At 40.6% G+C, this 26402-nt stretch overlaps 1 protein-coding gene across 5 annotated transcripts in view; it reads left to right on the top strand.

The window, feature by feature from the left end:
• FNDC3B (fibronectin type III domain containing 3B) overlaps nucleotides 1-26402 on the top strand; it is a 336841-nt gene that overhangs the window by 227865 nt on the left and 82574 nt on the right. For all 5 annotated transcript variants that reach the window (XM_032407203.1, XM_032407205.1, XM_032407207.1 and 2 more), the window contains 3 exons: nucleotides 12825-12883; nucleotides 20188-20339; nucleotides 22544-22603. In XM_032407203.1, the coding sequence (XP_032263094.1) occupies nucleotides 12825-12883; nucleotides 20188-20339; nucleotides 22544-22603 (271 nt within the window). The remainder of the gene's footprint in view (nucleotides 1-12824; nucleotides 12884-20187; nucleotides 20340-22543; nucleotides 22604-26402) is intronic.

Raw genomic sequence — 26402 nt, 5'->3', positions numbered from 1 at the left:
TCATTATACTGTGCATTGGATCGCTGTGGCTTATTTACTACTATTCATTGGAAGTTTGTACCCTTAAATACCATCACTTTTATCTCCTCAACCACTCTCTTCCCCTTCCACTCCCCCCTTTCCCCAATCCCCTCGTACCACCATTTTACTCCATTTTTTTCCAGGTTTAACTTTTAGAATCTACATAAGTGACATACAGTACTGGTCTTTATCTGACTTACCTTGCTTAGCATAATGTGCTCAGAGTTCATCCATGTTGTTGCAAAAGGGATGATGTCTTTCTTTCTCGTGACTGAATAATACTACATTGAGTATATACATCACATCTTTTTTATCTGTTCATCTGTTGATGGGCATTTGGGTTGTTTTCGTATCTTGGCTATTGGTGAATAATGCTGCGATAAACATGAGAGTGCATATATCTCTTCAAAATCCTGTTTTCATTTCCTTTGGGTATATACCCAGAAGTGGAATTGCTGGATCATATGGTAGATCTCTTTTTAACTTTCTGAGGAATCTCCATATTGTTTTCCATGGTAGTTGGCTCAATTTACTTTCCCATCAACAATCTTTTCACCACATCCTTGCCAGCACCTGTTGTCTTTTGTCTTCTTGAAGATAGCTGTTCTAACAGGTGTGAGGTAATAGTTCATTGTGGTTTTGATTTTCATTTACCTGAGGAGTAGTGATGCTGAGCATATTTTCATGTGTCTGTTGGCCATTTTCATGTCCTCATTGGGGAAATGTCTGTGTAGCTCTTCCTATTTTTTAATTGGATTTTTATTATGAGTTGACTAAGTTCTTTTTATATTGTGGATATTAACCCCTTATTTGTTATATAATTTGCAAAAATTTCTCTCCTTCCGTAGGTTGTCTTTCATTTTGTTAATTGTTTCTTTTGGTCTGCAAAAGCTTCTGAGTTTTGTGTAGTCCCAATTACTGGTTTTTATTCTTTTGTTGTTTATGCTTTTGATGTCATGCCCCCCAAATTATTTCCAAGACCAGTATCAGTGAGCTTTTTCCCTGTTTTCTTCTCATAGTTTTTTGGTATCATGTCTTATGTTTTGACCTTCAATCCATTTTGAGGTTTTTTTTTTAACAAGATAAATTTATCATTTATAGTTTTTTAAAGACCCTTGTGATTACATTGGGCCCATCAGGATAATCTAGGATAATCTCCCTATTTTAAGATCTGGTCATTGGGAACCTTAATTTCTTCTGCCACCTTAATTCTCCTTTACCACGTAACCTAACATTCACACACTCTAAGGAGTAGCACATAAACATCTTTGGGGACGATTATGCTATCCACTGCACCTGAAGTCAGCTAGAAGCTGTATAATCTATTGTTCGTTTGTTTGTTTGTTTATTTACTTATTTTTGAGTACAGTTGATGTAATGTTACATTAGTTTCAGGTGTACAACATAGTGATTGGACAAGTTTAGATATCATGCTATGTTCACAAGTATAGCTACTATCTGTCCTTATACATCACTGTTAGAATATCATTGACTCAGTGTTCTTTGTGCTGTGCCTTTTATTCCCATGATTTATTCCATAACTGGAAGCCTGTATTTCACACTGCCTCTCACCCATTTTGCCCAACCCCCCACCCCTCTGGCAACTATCAGTTTGTTCTCTGTATTTATAGGTCTGATTCTCCTTGCTTTTTTTTTTTTTTTTTCTTTCCAGATTTACTCCCGTTTTGAGTTAATCTTTGACTGGTGGGAGATAGGGGTCCAATTTCATTGTTCTGCTTGTGTTTCTCCAGTTTTCCCAGCATCATTTGTTGGAAAGACTACCCTTTCTCCACTGGGTATTCTTGTCTCCCTTGTTAAATAATAGTTGGCCATATATGCCAGAGCTTAATTCTGGGCTCTCTAATCTGTTCCACTGGCCAATGTATCTGTTTTTATGACCGTACCATTCTGTTTTTATTACTATGGTTTTGTGGCATAGTTTGAAATTTGGAAGTGTAATACTTCCAGCTTTGTTCTTTTTTCTCAGGATTGTTTTAGCTGCTCGGGATCTTTTGTGGTTCCACACAAATTTTAGGGTTGTTTTGTCTCTTTCTATGAAGAATGCCTTTGGGATTATGTTGATCTATAGATGGCTTTGGGTGGTATGGCCATTTTAACAATATCAATTCTTCTGATTCATAAACATGGGATGTCTTTTGTTTGTGTCTCTTGATTTCTTTCAGCGAAATTTTATAGTTTGCATTGTACACATCTTTCACTTCTTTGGTCAGACTTATTCCGAAGTATTTTGTTTTTGATGCTTCTATGATTGGAATGTTTTATTTCTTTTTCAGATGCTTCCTGTTAGTGTAAACAAATGCAATTGATTTCTGTATTTTGATTTTGTATTCTGCCATTTTGCTGAAATTGTTGATTAGTTCTAATAGTTTTTGACTGATTGTCCAGGATTTTCTGTGTGTAGGATCATATCATCAGCAAATAATGACAATTTTACTTCTTCCATTTCAATTTGCATGCCTTTTATTTCTTTGTCTTGCCTAATTACTCTAGTTTGGACATCCAGTACTATAGTGAATGGGAGTGGTGAGAGTGGGCATCCTTGCTTTGTTCCTGAGCTGAGTAATAAACACTTCTAATTTGTCTCCATTGTGTATGTTTGTTATGTATGTATATATGGCCTTTGTTAGGTTGAGGTATGTTCCTTCTGTACCCAATCTGTTAAGGGTTTTTGTCATGAAAGGATATTGTATTTTGTCAAATGCTTTTTCTGCAGCTATTGAGATGATTGTGTAATTTTTATCTTTCATTTTATTGATATAATGTATTATGTTTCTTGATTTGTGTATGTTGAACCATCCTTAAATCTCAGTGATAAATCCCACATGGTCAGGGTGTATAATCCTTTTAATGTGTTCTTGAATTTGGTTTGCTAATATTTTGTTGAGAATTTTTGCCTCTATATTCTATTGGAGATACCAGCCTGCGGTTTTCCTGTAGTATCTTTTTTTTTTTTTTTTTTTTAAAGATTTTACTTAATTTTTGATAGAGAGAGGGAGAGATAGCAAGAGAGGGAATACAAGCAGGGGGAGTGGGAGAGGGAGAAGCAGGCTTCCCGCTGAGCAGGGAGCCCGATGCGGGGCTCGATCCCAGGACCCTGGGATCATGACCTGAGCCGAAGGCAGACACTTAACGACTGAGCCACCCAGGCGCCCTTCCTGTAGTATCTTTATCTGGTTTTGGTGTTAAGGTAATGCTGGCCTTATAGAGTAAGTTTGGAAGGGTTCCCTCCTCTTCAGTATCTTGGAATAAGTTTGAGGAAGATTGGTATTAATTCTTCTTTAAATGTTGTGTAGAATTCTCCAGTGAAGTCATCTGGTGCTGGAGTTTTCTGCATTGGGAGTTTTTTGGTTACTGATTTAATCTCTTGTGACTGGTCTGTTCAGATTTTCTGTTCCTTCCCGATTCAGTCTTGGTATGTTGTATGTTTATAGAAATGTATCCATTCCTTCTCAGTTATGTAAATTGTTGGTAATTGTTTATAGTAATCTCCTATGATTCTGTGTATTTCTGTAGCATCATTTGTAATCTCTCTTCCATTTCTAATTTTGAGTCTTCTCTTTTTTTCTTAGTCTAGCTGAAGGTTTGTCAATTTGTTGATCTTTTTTTGGAGAACCAGCTCTTGGGTCCGTTGATTCTATTTTCTGATTTCTATTTCGTTTATTTCTGCTCTGATCCTTAATATTTCCTTCTTTCTGCTAACTTTGGGTTTAGTTTGTTCTTTTTCTAGTTTTTTGAGTTGAAAGTTGTTTATATTTATTATATTATTTATATATAAAGAGCTATATATAAATAGTTGTTTACTTATGTATATTATATTCTTAATATATGTGTTTATTGCTATAAACTTTCCTCTCTTAACTGCTTTTGCTGCAGCCCATAATATTTGATTTGTTGTGTTACAGTTTCATTGGTTTTGAGATAATTTATTATTTTCATTTTCATTTCTTCTTTTACTCGATGGTTGTTTCAAGTTTGCTATGTCTTAAAATGCCATTTAAGATGGCTGGCTCTTGGGTTATTGGGTTGCTTTGTTTTAACTTTAATTTCTAAAAGATTTAGAAACCAGAAATATATACATGTTATTTTTCTTTCTAGTTGCTTTTAAATAAGAAAATCCTTGGCTGATAGTGGCTTTTCACAAATCCGAATAATTTGGATAAATTTTGGATAAATTCTACTTTATGCTACTGAAATCTCTCACCAGCAGTTTGCACATGTTTGTGCTATTGGCCAAGTGACCTTTAGTCAAAATATTTAACAGGTGTTCAAAACAGAAGTCTTAAGGAAGTGGACGAAGGGGCATAGAAAACAGCTTGAAGGGCCTCCCACTGGCTACATTTGGTACAATTTTAGCATTGAAAAGAAGGATTGCAGTGGAGTATTACAATTTTTTTAATAGAAAGAATCCATGAATTCATAGATACTTTAAGAAAGAACTAATAAACATAGAAAGAATGATAGAATTAGGAATATATCACCATCTTGCAACTATTGATATAATAAAATCTTCTGGCAAAGATCATCAGTGTTTAACCATCAGGTGAAAGGAGGAGAATGTGCTTTCACTGTGGAGAAACAGGTTACACAACGCTGTAACCAGGTGATCACACTGCAGAGCGTCACCAGAAGGTTCCAGCTGGTAATGTCTGCTTCCTCATTGAATGGATGGGAAGTACATCTATATAAAATTCTTGCCAAAAGTTTTAAATTTGAATCTAATTATGAGGAAATAGTCACACAGTTCAGATAGTGCTACATGCTATAAGAAAACTGTTCTAGACTCTTCAAAAATATCTTTAGGGAGACAAAAAAATATAGGGGACTTCTGTTCTGGATTAAAGGAGACTAACAAAACCTGGCAGATGAATCCAACATGTGTTCCTTGATTGGGTCCTGGATTAGGAGGAAAAACATTAAAGATATTATTGGAACAATTGGGGTAATCTGAATATGGGATGTATATTAGATTCTATTCTATCAGTGTTAAATCTGGTTGTGATGTTATCATGGTTATGTGTGAGAAGGTTCCTTGTTCTTAGGAAAGACATGCTGAAGCTTTTGGGGTGAACTTAAGATCTTGTCATAAGATCAACAACTTCCTTTCAAGTGGTTCTCAAAAACAGCATGTGTGTGTGTGTGTGTGTGTGTGTGTGTGTGGAGAGAAAATGTGAGCATGCGAGTATAGCAAAATGTTAGCAATTGATCAGTCTAGGTGAAAGGCATATGGGTGTTCATAGTACTAACTCCTTCACTTTTCAATAGATTAAGAATGTTTTATAATGTATATTTGTACAAATCAGGCAATTTCATGAAAATTTTCCCATTTCTAGATTCTCTGGAAAAATGGCAATATCGGTCAACTCTTAGACCAGTGATCCTGCCTGGCAATAATTGATTGCCGTAGCAGCTCCCCCTGTTAAATGGGGGAGGGCTTTTTCAGTTTTCCACAGTCTTTACCCTTCACTTTTGCCTAATATGTCCACCTTCTTTTACTCATGGACATTACCTGCCTGGTGGCTAATATGCATTTGAATATGTACCTACACATATATCCTTTGCAGATTTCCTGGGTGAGGTCAGTTGTACCACAGGTGGTAAGGACTTTTCCATATGCTAAAACTCTGGGGAATTATTTGGAGCCCTAGGACACGAAGTTAGCTCTGAACTTGATCCCCATATCAGCTGATGAGCTTCACTGGGTTGACTGAATATCCGTCCTCATCCCCAAATGTATATGTTAGTCATGTGGGACATCAGTTAAGAAAATGTAGGTGTAAAAAGTGTTCAAAACTTGCCATATAGGTGGTATAAATACTAAATTCTCTTTCAGATTTAATGTGTTAAAAAATTGTTCTCTCTGGATTCTGCCTGTCAGTTGACACAGTCTTGCAAAAGTTTTGAATAAAGCCACTTGAGAAGTTTTCAATATGACATGCCAAGTCTTAATGAAAAAACATTTTGTGGAAACATTTACAGATGCCAGTGCAGAAAGTAGTGTATAAACTTTAATTACCTTTGTAAGTCGGTCTATCCTGTGTTTAAGCGATTGCCTTCCTGTTACACACCCAGGGAGGGTACCAGCTCTAGTTGGATAATCATGGAGTTGAGCCTTCCCCCAAAATAAAAGAGCTATATGTGGCACAGGTTAGGGCTCAGCTAGCCAGTGAGAGGTCTCAGACACATGGAGGGAGGGAAAGGGCAGGACTGATGGAGGTCAGGCTTGCCAGGCAAGCATATCTGTGCGATACTTCATCCATTTTTGAGGGGTTTTCATCCCTGTTTAATGTGATGTTCTTAAAAATACTAGCTGTGTTTGTCCAGTTCCATGTATAAATAGGATTTTGTGAAGTAAACAAGAATTTTCTTTGGGAATTTGACGGAAATGAACATAGAATCTCCTGGTATTTCAGTTAGAACCAACCCAGTTAAGTTGGCATTCCAAGAAAGTGGTTGAGAGATAAACTTTGAGTTGACCTGGGAGTCAACAAAGGGATTGTATCTGGTGCTTTCTCTTTTCATTCAAGTCCCAGACCTAGCACTTCTGGGTTGTCCCTCTTCCTACTCATAATGTTAGGTAACTCTTGTCCAAAGTGGTCCATTTTTGCCTACGAGGGGATTAATGTGAATATTCCCAGTAGGATTTTACTCAAATCTTGGGCCAGGAAAGAAAATCATTCTTTCTACTCAGTTCTAGAAATACCAACAAAAGCTCAGAGGAAATCAGCCCCCCCCCGCCCCCTCCCCGCCATCCCATTTACATTCTCTGGCCATCCCTCCTGTCCAGCCGGGCACTCCACCTGCAAAAGGAATTCATCTCTCCTCTGCTCTTTCTCTTAAGGCTCCAGAATCTGTTGGGAGCCCAATTTCCCTTGAAAATATTTTCCTAGACTGGAAGGCAACTTCCCACAACATACGTTCCCCTGCCTGCTGCTTTCTCTTTAGTGCTAAGAGTCTGGTATTCCCTTGGCTATCTTTCAGAATTTCCAATAGAGTAACTAACCACTTAACCAGCTAAATGGCTAGAGAGATCTTTGCATTTTTAAGCATCAGGATGATTGATACCTGAAGGTATTTCTGGAATATTTGTCCTTGGGGATTAACTGCATTGTCCCTAGATTATGTAAATGTATTCCTTGTGATTTTGTACATTTTTAATATTTGATTTTAATGCCATTAACTCTAGATTATAATCACTAAATGGAGGTCCTTTAAGCATTTAATACTACTTTTGTATGCATTTATTGATCCTTTTTTCTCCACATAGGTAATGAAGATAGCGGATTTTTTTTTTTTAATTAGAAAAGCAATTCAGCAAGCATTCTTAAACCGTCTTACCTCATCCCCATTCATTCTTGTTAGCATTGGTAGGCAGTGATTGCATATTTAATCTTCCTCACTATTGCGTCATATTTTTCTTTTTCATCCAAAAGTATTTATTTCCATTCATTTAGTTCTTTTATTGAGTATTTAGTGGTTTTAAGCCTCTTATCCCAAAAATGGGCATGACCAGAAGTTGCATATTTTCCACGCCCCTAGTTTATTATATATAATGTATTAAAGATAGTAGCTAAGTCAGCTCTTTGGCAGATCTGAGAAAGCATATTATGTTATGCCGGGCATATCTGTAAATGAGCCATGCGGATGAGAACTAGACAGAAGGTTTACTGAGAAATAATGCTGATGTCATTCCATTGGAATGAAGGGGCTGTTACAACCATAAATACATTCTATAGCTAGCAGCTAAGTGTCTAGCTCTATTTCTTTTCTAAGATGGAAAAAATGTGAAGCAAACCAAAGAAGTAAATTGTGTTTATAAAGGGGGATATTTTAATTAGTTTAGGCCTTACAGTTATTCAAACAGTCTGAACCTACGGTTCTTTTTGGAGCAAACACGAAAACCATTATTTGTGGAAAGTTTAAATTTCACATGACACATACTCCCTCTATGTGTGTGGGTTGTTGTTGTTTGGTTTGGTTTGTTTTTTTCTTTTAAAAAAACGTATTTGCTTGCTTGTGTATTTTTGTTTTAACTCTCCCTTTGCTAAAAAATGCTTTATTTTCTTGGGAGAAGATTTGTTTTTGGGAGAAGAAACATGTAAGTTACTGAGCTGAAGCCCCCTTCCCCCTTTTTTGGCATTTGCAAATTGGGTGGTTCTCAGCTCATTGGGATGTGTTTAAACCAGGGGCTTCCCTCTTCACTCCTTTTTAAGAAATTACCTGTCCCCAAAGGTGTCTATACCTGCGAAACAAAATGCCCATTCTCTGTTTGGAGCACTGTCAGCGAGTACCCTGTGATCCTTCTCTACTGATCAGCAGTCTTCACTGCAAGGAAAAGGCTTTCAAATATTAAGAAGGTAGTGATGTGAAAGGTGGGTTGTCATGTCCATCCATGTCAGCCATGGTGGCAACAAAAAGCAGGTGGAAAATGATTTTAATCTGTTGGCTTAGTTCAGGGCAGCTTCAGTTCGAGGAGAAAGAAATACAAAGTTGGCCTCTAAAATTTGCCTCTGGATTAGTTGACTTGCTGCAAACCAGAGGGAAGAAGGCAGGCCTGATAATGAAAAGAACCTCGTCCTACAACCTTGTGCCAGAACCTGGCTTTTTTTTTTTTTTTTTTAATTCCCGCTCTTCTAGGACAATCTGCTTGCTGTTCAGTTGTCACACACCAGATTCTTTAAGGAGGTAAAAACAGAAACAAACGAGACCTAGTTTTCTTTTTAACTTGATATAAAAGATATCCTGGGGGTGCCTGGGTGGCTCAGTCGTCGTTAAGCGTCTGCCTTCGGCTCAGGTCATGATTCCGTCCTGGGATCGAGCCCCACATCGGGCTCTCTGCTCAGCGGGAGGCCTGTTTCTCCCTCTCCCACTCCCCCTGCTTGTGTTCCCTCTCTCTCGCTGTGTCTCTCTCTGTCAAATAAATAAAATATTAAAAAAAAAAAAAAAAAGATTCCTGAAGGCAGGTCACCAGAACTGTTCTTTCTGGTTTTGTTTATAAATTTTTGTGAGAGCATTAGCAACTGTATTTGTCCTTATTCATGAGATGGCATGTGTGTGCGTGAGCATAAGAAAGGGAGAGACAGAGCCACAGAGGAAAAGAAAGGGCAAGCAAGCGAAAGCTTGATCCAAACTCTGGAATATCCTGGATAGCTGAGGTCTGAAGCTGTTTCGTGGAAAGGGAGGTAATTCGTAGACTTCTCTGAGGCAGAGTTAAATCTTGCTTCAGGAGAGGTAGGCCAGGGTCGGAGTAAACTCGGTTATTTAGGTGGTAGAGTTGTGAATTTTGGCATTTCATACCGGATTGCTAGCTTTCATGCGAGAGTTTATTTTACATGCGGTAAGTAACTGTCACTTTAGCTCAGTTCAGCGGATTTTATTTTCACTCTTGTGTGTGCACATTGTATGCCTGGCATTTATTTACTCTCTCCTCTTAGTCTGGGGCAGCAGTAATGGAAAAGCGTTCAGTAAATGTGGTGTGAATGCATTTTTCTCTTCTTTTTCCGTATTCACCATTTAGACCCTTGAAAGAAAGAAAGAATCCGGTCTGGCTTTGAAACTGCATTTCTCCTGATATAATAGGCCAGTGATTGTCCCGTCACTACCTTTCCTCCCCTTGCCCTGCCCTTTTTATTTTTGATCTTCTCAGAATCCTTTGTTTATTTGGCTCCATTCATGGCCTACTTTTTCTTCCTTTTCTCACATACCTTCCCCCAGATCCAAAGGCCTTTGCTCTATTTATTTGACAGCTTTCTTGGAGATGGGGGAAAAAAAAAAAGAAAGAAACAAGCCCAACAACCTAGGCCCTCTGGTAGGACCTGGGGGGGGTGGGGGGGCGGTTTCCTGCTGCCACCTTCTTGTTTCCATGCACCCCAGTGCAAACACCTACCACCCTCAGCTCTTCTCTCTCTACGTGCTCTCCCTCGTGACCCCCAGAGCCCTACTCGTTTGTCGCCACACAGTCAAGGTTCTACTTGCTTTTGGGCCACACACTAGTCTGTGGCCCCGGGGAGATGGTGTCTGCTGGCTGGGCCTCTGTTCCCTCCTTCATTCCTCCTCTTCATTTCTCAGTCGACAAAGACACCTGCGTGTGTAGAGCTCAGCCCCCAAGGTGAAAACCGTGACGCACAAAATAGACTTCGGCCCTGCCCACTGCTATGAGGTGGAGCGGAGACGGTCCATCTGCACGGCATGTTGTAGAACTGAGCCAGGGGATGGTGCCTCGACAAGCACGTACCTGGGTGCTCAGGAAATGTCGGCTTCCCTCGCTATAATCGCAGACAGACTGGGACAGTCCGGACCTCCCTTTGGAAGTTGTTTTTATCCCAGTCAGGACCTTTCACTTGTATTTCTGGCTCTTACCTGAAACCTACTCTTTTCTGTTTTAAACAGATCTCCCCCCCCACTGCCCCCCATCCAACCTCCTTTCCCATTTTTCCTTTTTCTGTCAAAAGCCTGACCATTTCTCCTGTCATCTGGGTTTGAAAGCTGGCGAGGGGGAGGGGCTTTCCATTTTTGTGGGACAAAGCGTGCCTTTTCACTCCTTTCTTTCATGCCCTATATCTGGTAGTAGTCCTGAGGATTCTTCTTTTGCTGAGCTCTTTAGTTCTTCCCCTCTTCTTTGTTGAATAGGTGATTATCTCCATTCTAGTCTAAACCTTCATTACCTCAAGGATAGTGTCTGGCTCCGGGCTTCTCGTCCTGTGTCAGTGCGGGCAGAAGGAAGCAGTGACCTCCTTCAGCTAGTTGTATGAATGTAGCTATTTATGTGAGTGTTTGTAACCACAGGGTCCAACAAACTCTGGAATAACCAGAGATTCAGAAAGTTTTGTCTTTAACAACTGAACCAGTTCATTTAGTGCAACTGTGCTTATTTTATTTTATTTTATTTTGTTTTTTTACTGACAGCTTCTCAGATTCACATTATTTATAGTTTTCTTAGTAGGAGCTTCCATAAAGTGTGAGGGTATGTACGTGTTTGACTTACAGGTATAAATTATTATCTACATCTTAACATGAATACATGGTTATAAACGAGGTTGTCATTTGGTCTTTTGAATGTGAAGTTTCTTTCAGTTGTAATTTAAACACCTGTATTGCCACCAGCCCGTTTCTTTTTCTCACCAAAGTAGAGGTAAACACGTTCTACTAAATAGAATGCAATAGGAAAAAATGAACTGATCCTTTTAAAGTTTAGGGTGGTGCCAACTTGAAGTCTTATTATTCTTTACTTAGGCTTGGTTCACTTATTAAACAACAAAAATACTCATTATCTGATTCTTTACGGAAAAGAAATTATTTTGAGTCTGTGGCATCATTGCCTTCCTGAAGTGTATATTTTAGCAGGAAAGACAAGTAATAAACAAGGGAACACATAAACAAGAGGATTTTTAGATTTTGGTAATCAGTAGAAAGGAAATAAGTAGGATATGAGAATGACTGGAGGTTGGGCAGGGGGTGGGGTTGAGGTGGGATTCTTTGAAAAGGTGACTTCAAGATTAGACCTGAGCGATGAGTATGAACAGCCCGGGGGGAAGAGCTGGGCCTCCTTTCCTCTCACCCCCTAGTTCCACTTCCCTCTTCACCTCCAAATGCCCGCTTGTCTACAAGGTCAGCGAGATGTTGGTTCCCAGGTAGCCTTCTAGAATGTTCTCTCGGGTTACCTATACCAGAGCCTATCACATGGAATTGCCTGTTGCTTTCATTTTCCCCCACTAGACTTGAGCTCTTTGAGGGTGAGGACATACGCTTGGCAATCATGTAACTCTAGCATTTATATCATAAACTAGGTTTAACAGTTAAATAAATCTGTAAATTCAAAATTAGATTACATCAAGTAGGTTGTGAAAGTCATGGGGTTCCTCTACAAAACATAGTCTTATGTTTAAAGTCTCTTATTTATCTTTTTAAATACACATTCTTCCCTCCCCATCCTCTCTACTTCAAGCACTTTTCCCCTTTTATTTCTAAAACAGTTCTTGTCCCACTGCAAAATCTCCCCATTTCCCCATCTTACTTAAAGATATCGTCATCCATCCAGTTGATCAAGCCAAAAACTGGGAAGTATCATTGATTCTTTTCATTCCTTCACCCTTGCTTATCATACCCAATTCTTCAACACCTATACCTCTAAAACCAGTTCTGTTCTCCCTGTCTTTGCTACCATCCCCAGCCCAGGCGAGCTCTGTCCTCCACCCAGACCAGCGCAGCAATGTACTAACTGATCTTTCTGCATTCCCTCCCATCTTCTGTATGTCCATTATTCATGAAAAGCCAAACAGTTCTTTCCAGACTTAAAAAAAAAAAAAAAAAAAAAAACCATGTCAGTCCGTCCACATAAACACTTCAGTGGCTGCCCATTGAAGTTAGAATAAAAATTGAACTAAAAAATCTGAACTCACAGCCCTGGATGAATTGGCCACTGTCTCTTCAACCTCATCTCTTCGTTGCTCTCAGCTTCTAGCTGCTCCAGTCTCCCCCCCTTCTTCTTAGGACCCTTTATTTTCTGTTGCCTGCTGCATTGTTAGATGGAACTCAGTGTTAATCTCATCAACTCTGTGAATATGTAGACCGGTATAGTGGCAAGTTAGCCCAGCCACAGTGAAATCCCCACCCCGGCATCATTCCCATTCCCGATTTTTCATTATCCTGTGCATGGTACCAGAAGTTTCTGGTAACAGGCAACTGACTTCATGGTAGCTCTAGTTAAAGGCCTTGGAGAAGGAACTGGACAACCTCATTGCCTTCTACTGGTATTAACCGTTCTTTTTTTCTCTTTTTCCATGCAGAGTATGAGTTGGAAGTAAAGAGGGTGCAAGACATTCTTTCAGGAATAGAGAAACCACAGGTATGTCTTCTGGATTTCTCAGCATAAATGACACATTCTTAAGCATTTCAAGTGTGCTTTTCTTTCACCACATAGTAGGTAAACAAAAGGGCCCCTTCCTATTGCTGGTTATTTATAAACTATGAAACAGTGTTGGTATTAATGGAGCATGAAAATATAGAACAGCAGTCTTTCTATTCAGTCATAATCCACCAAAATGTCTTCTCTATTTAGATATTATGAATGCAATTAGGTATTCTTCCCTACGTCCAAGGATACATATCCTCTCCCTCACACCCTCCCCACCACAGGTCCACAGAAGAATTTTCTTTTGGTGATTTCCTTTAACCTCTGTAAATGCAGTAATAATAATTTTTGAAAACCTCAGTGATTCCGACTATTTTTCCAGGTAAATTTCAAAAAGGTATTCAAATACTAGCTGAGAAAAGTAAGTCCAAAATATTGAGTGTAATGGCAAAAAGAAAAATTGGTAGGAATGATGATATTGTGAGGTTTTAAGTTTGACTTTGCCAAATGCTTTGAAATTCAAGTGAAAAATTCAAAATGTTGACTCAGCCTTTCATCTGAGGTGAGAGAGCCAAAGTTCTTTAGCTGTTTTCTGGCCCAGTTGGGAAACCTTGATCCTTCATGTGTTTCAGATACTGAGGCTTTTTAACAGAAGAGTTCACACATGCCTCAGGGTACACAGTTAAGTTTGACTAACCCTAAAAGCGTGAGGAATGTTGGAGGACGGGGCCAGTAGGGAACTTGCAGAGGAGTGGGGCATTGGTGTTGGGTTGTGGAGTCTGTCCTTACTCTGGTAAGGAGCAGGTAGCCATTGTGAGTTTTTGAGCAGAGAAGTTCCATAGTCAGGGCTATACTTTCAAGCTGATCAACCAGTTGACAGATGCACTGGTTTGAGAAGAGGATGAGCCCAGGAAGGCAGGCGTCAGGAATCTGTTACTGTAGTGTGGGTAGAGGCTGTAGGAGGCAGAATTCGGGTGGTGGCCCCAGGCATGGCAAGGAGAGGATGGATACTAGAGCCGTGGAGAGATGTCAGTAAGGTATTAGAACGTGTCAGATATTTGGTGTCACAGATAGGTGGGCTCTCAGGCTTAGATGCCTCCACTGAGGAGTTGCTTCCTCTGAGAGTCTCCCTGGATGGCTGTCCCTACCCATTAAGTAGGATTCTCCACAGTACTTAGAACCGTTGTTACTCCCCCAGCCTCACTGTGCTCTGCGTGTAGGTATGTCATACATTGTACGCCATTTACTTATTGCTGGGTCTGTCCGGGTAATCTGTGAGCTCCTCTAGAATGGGCTCGTGTCTGTGTCCTTTGTATATCTTCAGTGCAATTTTTAGACTTACTGAGTTTGTTTCACTAGCAGGGCACCCAGAGAGGTAAACCCAGTGGGCAGTCGCGAGTGTCTGGTAGGTCAGCGCTGTGGAGAGAAGGGGGAACGAGACCTCGATCAGGAGATCACATCGCATGGAGTTACGGTTCAAGAGAGGAGTGGCTGATAGCTTTGGGGCTGGCGGGGGGCGGGGTTGGAGTGGGGGTGGAGCATGGAGAGAGGTTAGAAAACCTTGGGGGACAAAATCATGGGAGAAGCTTACATTTGTGGTACAGCAGAATGAAGAAAACTCCATGAGGAAGACAGTCAGGATCAGAGCGCAAAGGCAGAGCAGCTGGTTAGTTGACAGTCTCAGATCCAGTCACAAAACTTCATAGTCCAGTCTTGCTCTTGTGAACACACACCATGTTTGTCTTGAGTTATTCCTAGTCGTTTCTTGACTGCAGAAGTGACGGAGTTTGTGTTTATTAGGATTATGTGGCTCTAGCAAGATAAGAGCACTATTTAAATGCATTAGTCCTTTCCTTGATTCAGCATTTGTTAAGCACTTAACTCTGTGCTTCTTAGAGCAAGATCAATAGACCAGCTTATATGTAAACAGATATGGCATGAGCTGTAACATTGATGAGATTGTCATCTGAGTGGTCAGAAAGTCCAAAATGGTCTCACTAGGCTAAAGTCAAGGTATTGGCAGGGCTACGTTTTTTTCTGGAGGCTCTGGGGTGAATCTGTTTCCTTATCTTTTCCAGCTGCTTCTAGAGTTTGCCTGCATCCCTCAGCTTGTGGCCCCTTCCATCCTCCTGTCTCCCTCTCTGACTTTCCTGCCTCCTCCTTTCACTTAGAAGAACGCTTGCTATTACACTGAGCCCACCCGAATAACCCAGGATAGTCTCTGTCTCACAGGATCCTTAAGTTAATCACATCTGCAGAGTCCCTTTTACCTGGCAGGGCAAAATATTCATAGGCTCCAGGGAATAGGATGTGGACCTATTTTGGGCGTCATTATTTCCCCCCTGGTCCCCACATAAACCTTGTCTGCCTGGTGATCGCCCCCTTGCCCTTCCCAGCCCAGTTAGTCGTCTTACACATTTTTTTTTCCTCCGTCCCCTCCTCTCCCTCCCTGCCTCTGCTCCCCTGTCTCTGTCTGAAGTTCCTATTCATGATTGTGTCTTATTTATCTTTGTGCCTGATACCTAGCACTGTCCTTGGCACATCATGAACCCTTAACCTATATTTGCTGAATAAATGTGGGGCCGACTGCAGTGGCTGCAGCTAGGTCCTGGCAAGGGAGACAAATGCCTCAAGGCCTGCCGACATCAGATGCGGCTCGGCCTGCACGGTGGAGTGTGGGGACAGCCGGTGCCAGAGCGCTAGGTGACAGCATGGAAGGGAAGGACCCCTGCTGTGCAGTCTGGCCCTCTGGGCTGTTAACTGTCTCTGTGATCTTGGGTAAGTGACATAAGCTCCCTGAGCCTCGGTTTCCTCACCTTGGAAAGGTAGGAGAATAAATACCGCACGGGACTCTCAGAAGTAAATTATCGTCGGTGTGTAGAGGACTTGGGATGGAGTGTGTCCCGGTGACATAAAGTGCGTCATTATGCCGAAGTGAAACTCCCTGCCCCACTGTGCAATGGCAGGGGGTGGCCCGCTGCTTTCCAGGCAAGATGCGGTTGGCACTTGGTGAATTTGCTTTTTCCTTCCACCACATCAGATAACCCCTCTCAGTAAGAGGCACATATTTTTCTTTGAGATTCTGTAGATGATTTGTTTTGGGTGTAGAAACAATATTTAGGATTTGTCGATTCTAGCCATCTTTCTAGGACTTAGGACCCCCTGAATTAAGCAAGTCATTGGCTCTTCAGAAACTCAGATACTATAGAGACCCACATAACTTAGCCATTGAGTAAAAACAGGGTACGCGTTGACGAGGTAATTTGTCCTGACACTAAGAATTAGGTGCCTTGGGATGCCCAGTCCTAGCCACTGCTAGGTCACAGAAACAAGGTTGCTGTTATTCCACGTTTAGGAAGAAACCTCTATCAGTACGTGCCACCTCCAACCCAGCAAGGTTTAATCAGCTCTGATGGTGGTGCTAGATGTTGTCCCCCACATCCTGCTGGGCTGTTTATTTTCAGGGTGCAAATAAATGTAAGCTGCATTGTTTCCATCCAGTAATGTTTAGCCTGTGGAAACAATTGATTTGTCAGTTCCAGAAGTGAGTAAACTGACCTAAGAGAAACAACCGTCCCTCCAAGAAGCCATTCCTTGAAAAAATAAACAACACTATATCTGAAAAGATTTGAGGTTCTTAGCACTTACGGAATGATAGAAACAGATGATTGTGAAATATAGATTTGAGTGTCTTTTTTTTTTTGAATAATGATCTCTGACCTTTTCCTTTTAAATTTTCCATTGTGTTGTTATTTTTCATGATGGTACTTTTGAAGTGAAGCCAGTATTTCCATGGTGATATTTCCTTAACGTACTCCCTAATTGGATCTACAGGCCTCCCACATAGTTAACTCCAAAGTCCTGACCAAATTTAGAAGCTACTAACTTAACATAGAAATATTTTACATGGGAGGAATAATTGAGTAACTTTATGAGAATAAATGGTATTTTTGATCCAGATAATATCATTTGCATATGATATAATCTAAGAATTAAGATAGTAAAATTTTACAGAAAAATATTAAAATAACTGAATGAACAGGAGAGAAAGCGGGGGGGACAAAGAGAAAGAGAGCTAAAGACTATTTATCAAATAGCTACCAGATCATGCAGTCTTACTTCCTAATGTGTATGCACATATATATATGCTTTTACCTAGCAGCTGCCCTTGAGTTGGAGTCTGCATTTAATAAACACATAGACAAAAACAATTTCTAATCAGTATGTGATTATTTAGAAATAAATGGTTTTATGAATCCTTCTAGATCCTTCAGAGCAGTTTAATTTCTATGCAGGCTTGCACTGGTAACCTCCACAACAGACCCTTTTACATCTCTGGTGCCAAAGCAAGTGTCAACTTGGGTCTTGTCCAATAATTTTGTAGCTAGAAATCACCACTTTTATCATCATCATGAAGGAGATTGACTTCAATTTGCGGTAGAATAATTAAATGTCAGGAAGTCAGTTTTATGGCTTCTACACTTCTTTTTTTGGATGTCAGCCATGACGACCCTTGTGATAGATTAGCTGCCCCAGTTTAGTTTGGTGGTCCCCGCAGGTGAGAAATCTTCCCCCCAGAGAGAGAGAGAGAGAGACACTTAGAAGGTGAAACTCGTGTGAGAAGGCTTTCTCCTTGAAGGAGGCCCGAACCAGCCAGAGTTCTAGAGCTCGGATCTCTCGTTAGGGTTATCACCTCCCTGGACACTTGGAGGATGCATCTGGTGCTGAGGATTCCCCTTTACGTGAGGTTCTCTTGAAAGGCACCGGAGAATCGCCCGGCATCATCCTTGAAATGGAAGTGAGTTCCAAGTTCTGCCAGAGACGGCACTCTTTCTCTCAGGATTCCAATGCTTAAAGAAAGGAGACCAGAGGCCCTGGAGTCTGTGAAAAGGAGGGAGCAGGAGCACAGCAAGGAGTGTTCCATTGGTTCCAGAGTAGTGCTAGTCATCTAGGTGGCATGTCTCTTAGCTCTAGGAAAGAATTCCCAGAAGCCACAGTTGCTGTTCTCTGAAAATGATGGGGCGTTCTCAGAGTGCGCTTCCGAAAGCCTGGCCCATCGGAAGAGCGCCTATCACAGAGCTCTGCGTTCAGTGGACCCTTTGCCGTCTTCAGGCTTGCTCAGGGAATCTGGAGAAGGGGGAGCATTGTGTTAGTCGATGCTTCAAGTGCTGTACATCACTATTCCGTTAATAATTCAACCAAGTGTACATTCTTAATAACTGATGAAAAAGATTTTAAAGGGATGTGAGTTTATGGATCCTTGTTCAGTATCTAAAGCGCTAGCGTTTGCCAAGCTGTTTTGAAACGTGATGTTATTTCACACCACCATTCATCAAATCGGTGTTACTCCACACTGTGTTCTTGGAACTGTGCCCAGTAGCCATTTGTCACCTCGGCTGCATGATTTTCTACCTAATCAGCCTTCTTTTTAATGTAAACGAAACTCTTCATAGCAAAATATCTGCTAGGAGATAGTGTCTCACGCATCCTTCTCTTTCCACCGGGTTGGCGCTCTTTGAGGCAGAGGTCCTAGGTTAGAAAGTAGCAAAGTCAAAAGCTAAGTTATAGGGGTGTGAGAGGGAATGGTATCCTGAAGGCGTGTTACAGGGCAGGAGGGTACAGGGCAAGAGGAGATGCTAGTCTGGAGCCATAGCAACAAGAGTGGAGTTTGATTCTGTAACAATATCTCAGATTTTTTAAAGAGGTGTGTGATGCTGGTCTACCATCCACGGTGGCGCCTGTGTCAGAAACTCAGACTATCTTACTCCCTTTGGTTTTTGTTTTTCATGCAGCAAACATTTACTAAGCCACCACTACTCACAGTTGACTAGGACTTGGGTCCTGTCCTTAGGGAGTCCCACAGTCCGGTGGGAAAGGGAGACAAATGCCATAAACATGATTTGCGATAGTAAAGATAATAGCAAGTTGCTGTAGAACAGAGGGATGATGATAGGTGACACACTTATCTTTCAGGGAAGGTTACTTGGGGATAGTGAGGCCCGGCTGGGGTCGTGAATGATGAGTAGGAGTTTGACTAAAGAATTGGTTAAATATATCATGAGGCTATGTCTATACGGAGCAGAAATGATATGGAGGGATCTCTGCGAAAAATGGAATGAATGACAGACTGGAAAGGGAGATTCGGTACTCATATTCCATGTTACTCATGTTTTTAAATTATTTTGTGTTAAATTTTAATGCTCTGTATAGATCAGATAGTGACAAAAATGGAAGGAAAAAAGGAAACTGAATAATTTACATATCTCTATCCGCAAACTAATAATAATCTACCACCAAACAGTCTTTATGAACATGAAGCTTTAGCATCTACACTAACTCTTGATTTTAATATTTTATTCAGACCGGTATCCAGAGAGCGGCAAAATAACCTTTAGAAACTTAGGACATCAAGTTCTTTTGACTTATTTTAAAGAATTAGACTATGCGTGAGGTTGGGTTTCTCTGGAAACAAGACTCTAAAACAAAGATGGGAGTGCAAGTAGTGTATTTGGGAAGGCGGGGGTGCCCCAGGAAGCACCAGTTAGAGCAAGCACCTGGGATGGAAGGGCAGGAAGCCCACGGCAGGGTCTCTTACTGAGCAGCTTACAGCTGGAGGTGGCTGGAGCCCCATCCTGCTGAGAACGGCATGTGGGTGGAGTGCAACATGCCTCAGTGTGGTCCTAAGTAAGGGAAGAAAGTTGGGGTGTTCAAAGGTGCCAGAGTCCTCTGTTCAAATGAAGTCTTACACAGAGGCTACACCAGAAAGAAAAAAGAAAAACAGAGCTGAGAAGAGGTGAAACATCATCTCAGCACCCATTTCAGCCTGGGCCTGGGTCCTCCTCCCCCATCGCTGGGTTCTCCTGGGAACTGAGGTCTTCAAGGAGCCTGGTTTGAGAGGTACTGGCTTTGAAGGCTGGGAGGCCACCAGAAAGTACCTGCAGATATGGCTCCTTCCACGGAATGTGATGGCCATCACTGAGATCATGAGAGTCTCACATTCAACTTTTTACCTTTAAAAAAAATTCCCACGCAAGACTGACGATTTTACTTTCTGGAGGATCGAATGTGAATTATGTTATAAGGACAGGTGTTTCAGGAGCTATTGTGGACATCGGGGCCTGGACAAGAGAGTACAAGAGATAGTTTTTGCATCGTAATTAAAACTGTGTACCTTACATTAACTCCCGAGCCCGTCTTGGGCCACTACTCATCATCACAAAAATGTTACTGCAAGATGTAGTATCTGATGTATATAAAAATGGATTTGGATAATTTTGTCTGTGTTTGTTTTTCCTCAGGTTTCTAATATTCAGGCAAGAGCGGTAGTGCTGTCCTGGGCTCCCCCTGTTGGACTTTCATGTGGACCCCACAGCGGTCTTTCTTTCCCCTACAGCTATGAGGTCGCCTTATCTGACAAAGGACGGGACGGAAAGTACAAGATAATTTACAGGTAGCCTGTATCTCCATGTGTTTTCTCCGCTGCCGCACAGTGAAATTGGAGTCATTAAGGAAAATCAGAAACAGGAAAAATTTAGAGGCCTTGCAAACTTTCCTTTAAATAGTTCATTTTAAGAATTAGTGATAATTGCAAGAGTTATTTTTGTCCAGAGTAATTACCAATCAGAAATGACTTTTGTAGAGCTATTTGGTGTTGATGAGCTATCACTTGGTTATGTCAGCTTGTCAGTATAGTACTAAAGAAAAATTTCCATTAACGCCTATCGGGTAAAAAGTGAGCATGACTTTGAGATTTTCTATATGTCAGTCATGCACTTACATGATTGATTACCTCTTTTTAGACCCAGACCATTTTCTAGTCTGTTTTTTTGAAATTCTACATTATGGTTTCCTTCCATTTCATTCTAATTCTTACCGTCCACCCGAGTTTTCTAGCCTGTAGTAAAGATTCCTTGAAAGCATTTCAGCCCAAGGCTTTCTTAAATAAGTTTAGCCCACAAGGTAAGGGATTGTCCCACACCACAGAAACCAGGTCACACCGGCTCACTCCCGGGTGAGGACACTGAGGTGATTCCCCATTTTACTTAGAATAAAATCCTAACTCCTTACTCCAGCTCCCAACCATTTGGTTCTATTCGAGAAGTCCAAATTGGCAAAGAAACACAGAGCACCATTTGCCCCAGCCGCGTCAAGAAACAATGTCTGTCGGGGCAGGATGACTGCTGGTGGTAGAAGCTAACCTCGCATGCCCAGAGGGGCTGGGCCGCTGACAGAAGTGAGGAGAGGAGGAAGGTTGGGGGTGAGGTGTACAGGAGCACTCCTGTCTTCCTCTGAAAGCGGCAACCGCCACTCACCTAAACTAGGTTGTTGCCATAGGGGAATGCAGGCGTAGAGGTGCCGATGTCTTTGGATTTTGTTTTGTTTTGTTTTTTGCCAAGAAATACTGGAAATCTGAATTGTTATGTAAGCCTTCCTAACGTCAAACTCATTCAGCAAATTCAAAGACACATGAAGGGTACAGTGCAGGTCAAACAAGAACTGTAGGCACTGTGTGGACGCTGGCTTACAGTTTGAAACTTTAAAAAAGTATTTTGTTTGAAATAATTTCCGACTTATAAAATGTTGCAGAAATAAAGAGATCAAGGAAGTGACCCAGATTTCGCCTATTAGTTACCTTTTTCTCTTCTTTGGTTTACTATTGGAGTTATTCTGTCTCTCTTATTTTTATCTCCTCCCAACCTGTATTTTTTCCCCATTAGTTGTCTATGGCATGGCCTTTTACTGCTAAATACTTCAGTATACTTCCCAGGAATAAGGATATTTTCTTACATAGCCGCAGTGCAGTTACCAACTTCATGAATGTACATTGATAAAATACTTTGATGTAGTCACCGTCCACATTCCAGGTTTATCAGTTCATTAAATACTGTCTTAGAGCATTTTTCTCCCCCTCTAGGACAGAATCCTGTCCAGGGTCAGATATTACAGTTCGTGGACATATGTCTTTCACCTGTAATTTGGAACACTAACACAGTATTTGTCTTTTGTGGCCCTGACGTTTTTTGAGGAATACAGTCAGATCCCCACCCCTCATCTTTTAAAAACTTTTAATGGAACATTCCTTATTTTATGTTGGCCATTGCCTCATGATTAAGCTGAGTTGCATTTGCAACTTCTGATCATATAAGTGGTTTTGTTTTATGTAAGAGAGAATTGATTTGTATGTGTATATATCAGAGAGGTATTAGTATGGATATGTGAGGGAAGCACACTGAGATTTCTTCAAGAGAGCTGAGAAGTTGAAGCATTTGGGGTTCCTGCCAAGGTGAATCTGAGAGCTACCTTCAGTTGACAGCTGGTATAGTTATTTTACACTTATATTTATCTCTCTATTTAATTTCCTTGCTTATTTGTTTTTATGTATTTACTTTGAAGAACTGATAAGACCTTTTGAAACTTCATTAGTAAGTTAATCTTGCCATTTTCCCGATCTAGGATGACATCATTCAAAAGAATCTAATTTTCTAGTCCAGAAGGGTAATAATACCAGATAGGCAAGTTTATTTCTGGTTTATGGTGGAATCACACACAGGAGTTCTGGAATCATTGCCCTACATGACTATGAGACCCAAATCCCAAACCTGTCTTAACTGTTGAAACTGGTATCATTGACTAATAGATGATTTTTCTTTGCAGTGGAGAAGAATTAGAATGTAACCTGAAAGATCTCAGACCAGCGACTGATTATCATGTGAGGTGAGTTAGGATCTGAGACCTGACCTATGTTGGATAATTCAGATTGCTGAAAGAAATCATGTGCTCCTTTTCAAAAGTTTTTGGGTAAGGGCACTTGCCTAACCAAAAGTTGTAATACCTTAGCTCATTGGCCACGCATTAGTGCTGTGCACTTGAGAGCATAGTGATTGGGGAGTACACAGTAAGGCTTCTGGTCATAGAAAAACAGATGATACGCTGAACTGAATTTTTTTAAATGATTTTTAAAATAACTTTCATAGGGATTCCTGGGTGGCTCAGTCGGTTAAGTGTCTGCCTTCAGCTCAGGTCATGATCCCGGGGTTCTGGGATCGAGTCCTGCATCAGGCTCCCTGCTCAGTGGGGAGCCTGCTTCTCCCTCTGCTTGTTGCTCTCTCTCTCTTGCTCTCTGACAAATAAATAAATAAAATATTAAAAAAAAAAATAAGATAACTTTTATAAAGATCTGTTGACTATATGGTTTCACATATAATATTTCCTTTCTGTAAAAGAAATGAATACTTTGCCATAGGTGTATCAGTTGTTTGTTAAAGCCCTTTACATATAAACTGTATATTCAGCACAAATGAATAAGTCTTGCCATGTTGCAAGAACACCTTTGGGCCTTAAAAGACAGTAGGTTTTGAAATGAAACAAGTAATGCAAATATCAAATTATCTCTGATAAGAATTAACCCAACTCGGCAAACCAGTGAATCCATATAATCCGATACATAGTCTGATATCGCTATTGTGATTTTTTCTGGGATCTCTGCTGTGACTACTATAAAAGCAGAGCTAGCTCATTTTAGGAAGAAACCCAGCCAACCATAGACTTGTGAAGAGGAGAGTATTACAGGAACTTTTACAGAGCTCATCTAATCATTTTAAGATACATTCACATATCCATTTGCAAATAGACAGGTCTCTGAATGTGATCCGTAACATTTTTTAAATTTAAATTTTAACTTAAAATTTTATTTAATTTATAAGCTGACCAGAAATTGTAATTTTATCTAAAAGAATACACAACAGTGGATTCTGTCTTCATTCTTCATTTATGCATGTGTGCATCAAAGTGTGTAGTACAGTTGCAACATCAAGCACACATTCTTTATTATACTTTCCAAAGGTTCTTTCATGATGGAGTGGAGGGAACATAACCTAACAGGAGGAACATATATTAATTATGAGGCAGCTTGAGTTCTAGTCTGGTTCTGCTGTGAACTGACTATTTTAACCATGCTTAATCACATAGAATCAAGGCCACAATTTTCTCTATAACAAAGGTAGGGAAGTAGGGATGTGTTCAGATTATAATGCCTTATTAGCCACATAAGTGTTTAAAACTAAGTTTAAAGCCATATGTAAAAGAGCAGGGTGTTTTATATTCAGTCTCAACATGCTTATCTGCTTGGTTGTTGTATTGCATAGAACTCTGTTGCAACTCTCTCTTCCTGTTTAAATCAAAACATTTGGATTTTGAATCAGTTAGCTTCAGCCCAAGCATATTGAACTTTTCACAGTCTGTACAAACAAAAAAATGGGTGTAATTTGTGAAACTGAGATGATAATAGAAATACTTTATTCTTTCAAATGGTTGATTTAACAACGAACCAGAAAATGTACCACCATATAGGGAGCCATGTAAATGTTCCACGTTAGTCATTGTTAACATATATTTCCTTTTCTCTCCATCTTTTAACAGTTGATTGTTATTGCTTTATAAAGGTTTACTTTATTAATTTCCTGCTCATTCATGAGCTAACAATGTCTTTTTAAAGAACTTAAATGTCTTCGGGAGTCTGCCCTTGATTTGCCATTCAAATCTGTTGTTTCCCTTCATTTCTTTTTAACTCATCTCACAAAGGGTAAATTCTGATAACATTGGCTCATTGGTTGTTTTTACTGCCACGTCTTGTAAGCATCTTGAACTCCCAGGCAGATAAAAGGAATAATCAATGGATGCCCCAAGAGGAATAGGAACATGAGGTAGTTACTCTCTAGAGGCTTTGGATCCAGACTTTCCCCTGACACATCGGGGACCCCACTCTTGTGATATACATCACACCAGTGCAACACCACACACCAGCCTAAGGCACTACCGTTATGTGGTCTCTTTCTCTGCTTGCCAGAGAGTTAGAAAATTCTCCTCTTTTTGGTCATAATCTCTCTTAGTATTTAAAAAAAATTCTCTCCTAATAAAATTGTCTACAGTCCAGATTTTCCTTTTTCCCTGCCTGGTCCCCAGTTCTTATAGATCATTCACTCTCTCACCTTATACAGTCTTTCCTTTTTCAAGCTAGAGAAGAATCGAAGTGCTTGCAACTCCTGCTTAGATTTAGCTTCCACTGCCTTGAATTGCTTTGGTGAGGCAGCGTGACAGTAGGGGACAGAGCTTGGACTTGGGGGTTGATGGCCCAGTCACTTAGTAAGGGTGTGTGCTTAGGCAAGCCATTTAAACTTAAATAACCTTGTTTTCTCATTTATAAAATGAGAATAAGGATACCAGCCTCAGGAAGATGGTGTGAGAACAAATGAAGCATATGTGCAAACCTATTCTAAATCTGTAAAGTGTATAAGTGTTGTTTCTGTTTGTTCTGTTTTGTTTTTCCAAGATGTTGCGGTGTTTCCACGCTCTGACGATAAAAAAGACTTCATGACACAGGTTCAAAGCCTGTGTATGGTTCGACCATATCACTTACTATTTTATTGGGATAAAGATATGTCATACTTGGCACTGGGAAAAAAAAAGCAAAATCTCTTTTTATGATGTAGCTGAGTTAACATTCACAACGTCTTAGTTCCAGGAAGTAAGCTCGTATCAAACACAGTAGACTCAAGTATAATTTTAAATTTAACAGTCACCTCTAATGCCTCAAAAGGCTGGATGGAAATAATTATCTCACTAAGTTTCCGTAATAGAAGCTGCAGGAGAATTCCATTACTGGATGGCTGCAAAATAAGCAATTACATTCATTGCCATTTTTATTTATTTGTGTGTTACCAATTAGAAAGTGTCACCCTGGTGCAAATCTGTAGAGCCAATGATGGAAACGAGAGAGTTCTTTCAGCAGTTCCAAGCAGGCTACCTTCTCCTTCCAGTTCCTAACACTGCACGTTTCGATGAAGGCCTGCAGAAGCCTCCCTGCACCACCTTCAGTAGAGTGAAGGGTTTCTTTTTCATGTCATATACTAAAGTCCTGTCTCGGGCTTCTTTTCTTACATTTCTTGTTGCCTTTGATTTTGCCACTCTGATTCCATCCCCTTCATTCAGATCGTTCCATATCTTCATTCAGTGCTTTTTCCTATTTTCAACTCTTTTTCTCCCTCCTGTTAGTGAGTATTGCCTGAGTTCACCAATCAGATGTACAAACCTTTTTTTGGTGGGGGGGGGGGGGTGTGCTGGGGTGGCTCAGTCGTTAAGCGTCTGCCTTCAGCTCAGGTCATGATCCCAGGGTCCTGTGATCGAGCCCCGCATTGGGCTCCCTGCTCCGCGGGGAAGCCTGCTCCTCCCTCTCCTACTCCCCCTGCTTATGTTCCCTCTCTCACTGTGTCTCTCTCTGTCAAATAAATAAATAAAATCTTAAAAAAAAACAACAAAAAAACCCCTTTTTTTTAAGTAGCAGCCTCTTGATCATGGATGCTGTCATTGACTGGTGCTTAGCTAGCCTCACTTCCTGGGCAGGATAGCTCGTGACCTCTGCCTGTCAGCCCACTGGGATCGGGAATCCTCCAGACAGTGCTACCGGTCATGCCTCTGTAGCTGTTTAGATTGGCACTTGCCACGCCATTTAGGCCAA

The sequence above is a fragment of the Phoca vitulina genome, unplaced genomic scaffold, assembly GCF_004348235.1.
Source record: "Phoca vitulina isolate PV1807 unplaced genomic scaffold, GSC_HSeal_1.0 scaffold8, whole genome shotgun sequence".
Lineage (NCBI taxonomy): Eukaryota > Metazoa > Chordata > Mammalia > Carnivora > Phocidae > Phoca > Phoca vitulina.
Note: the sequence above shows the minus strand (reverse complement) of the source record. Positions and strands in the feature narration are given on the sequence as shown.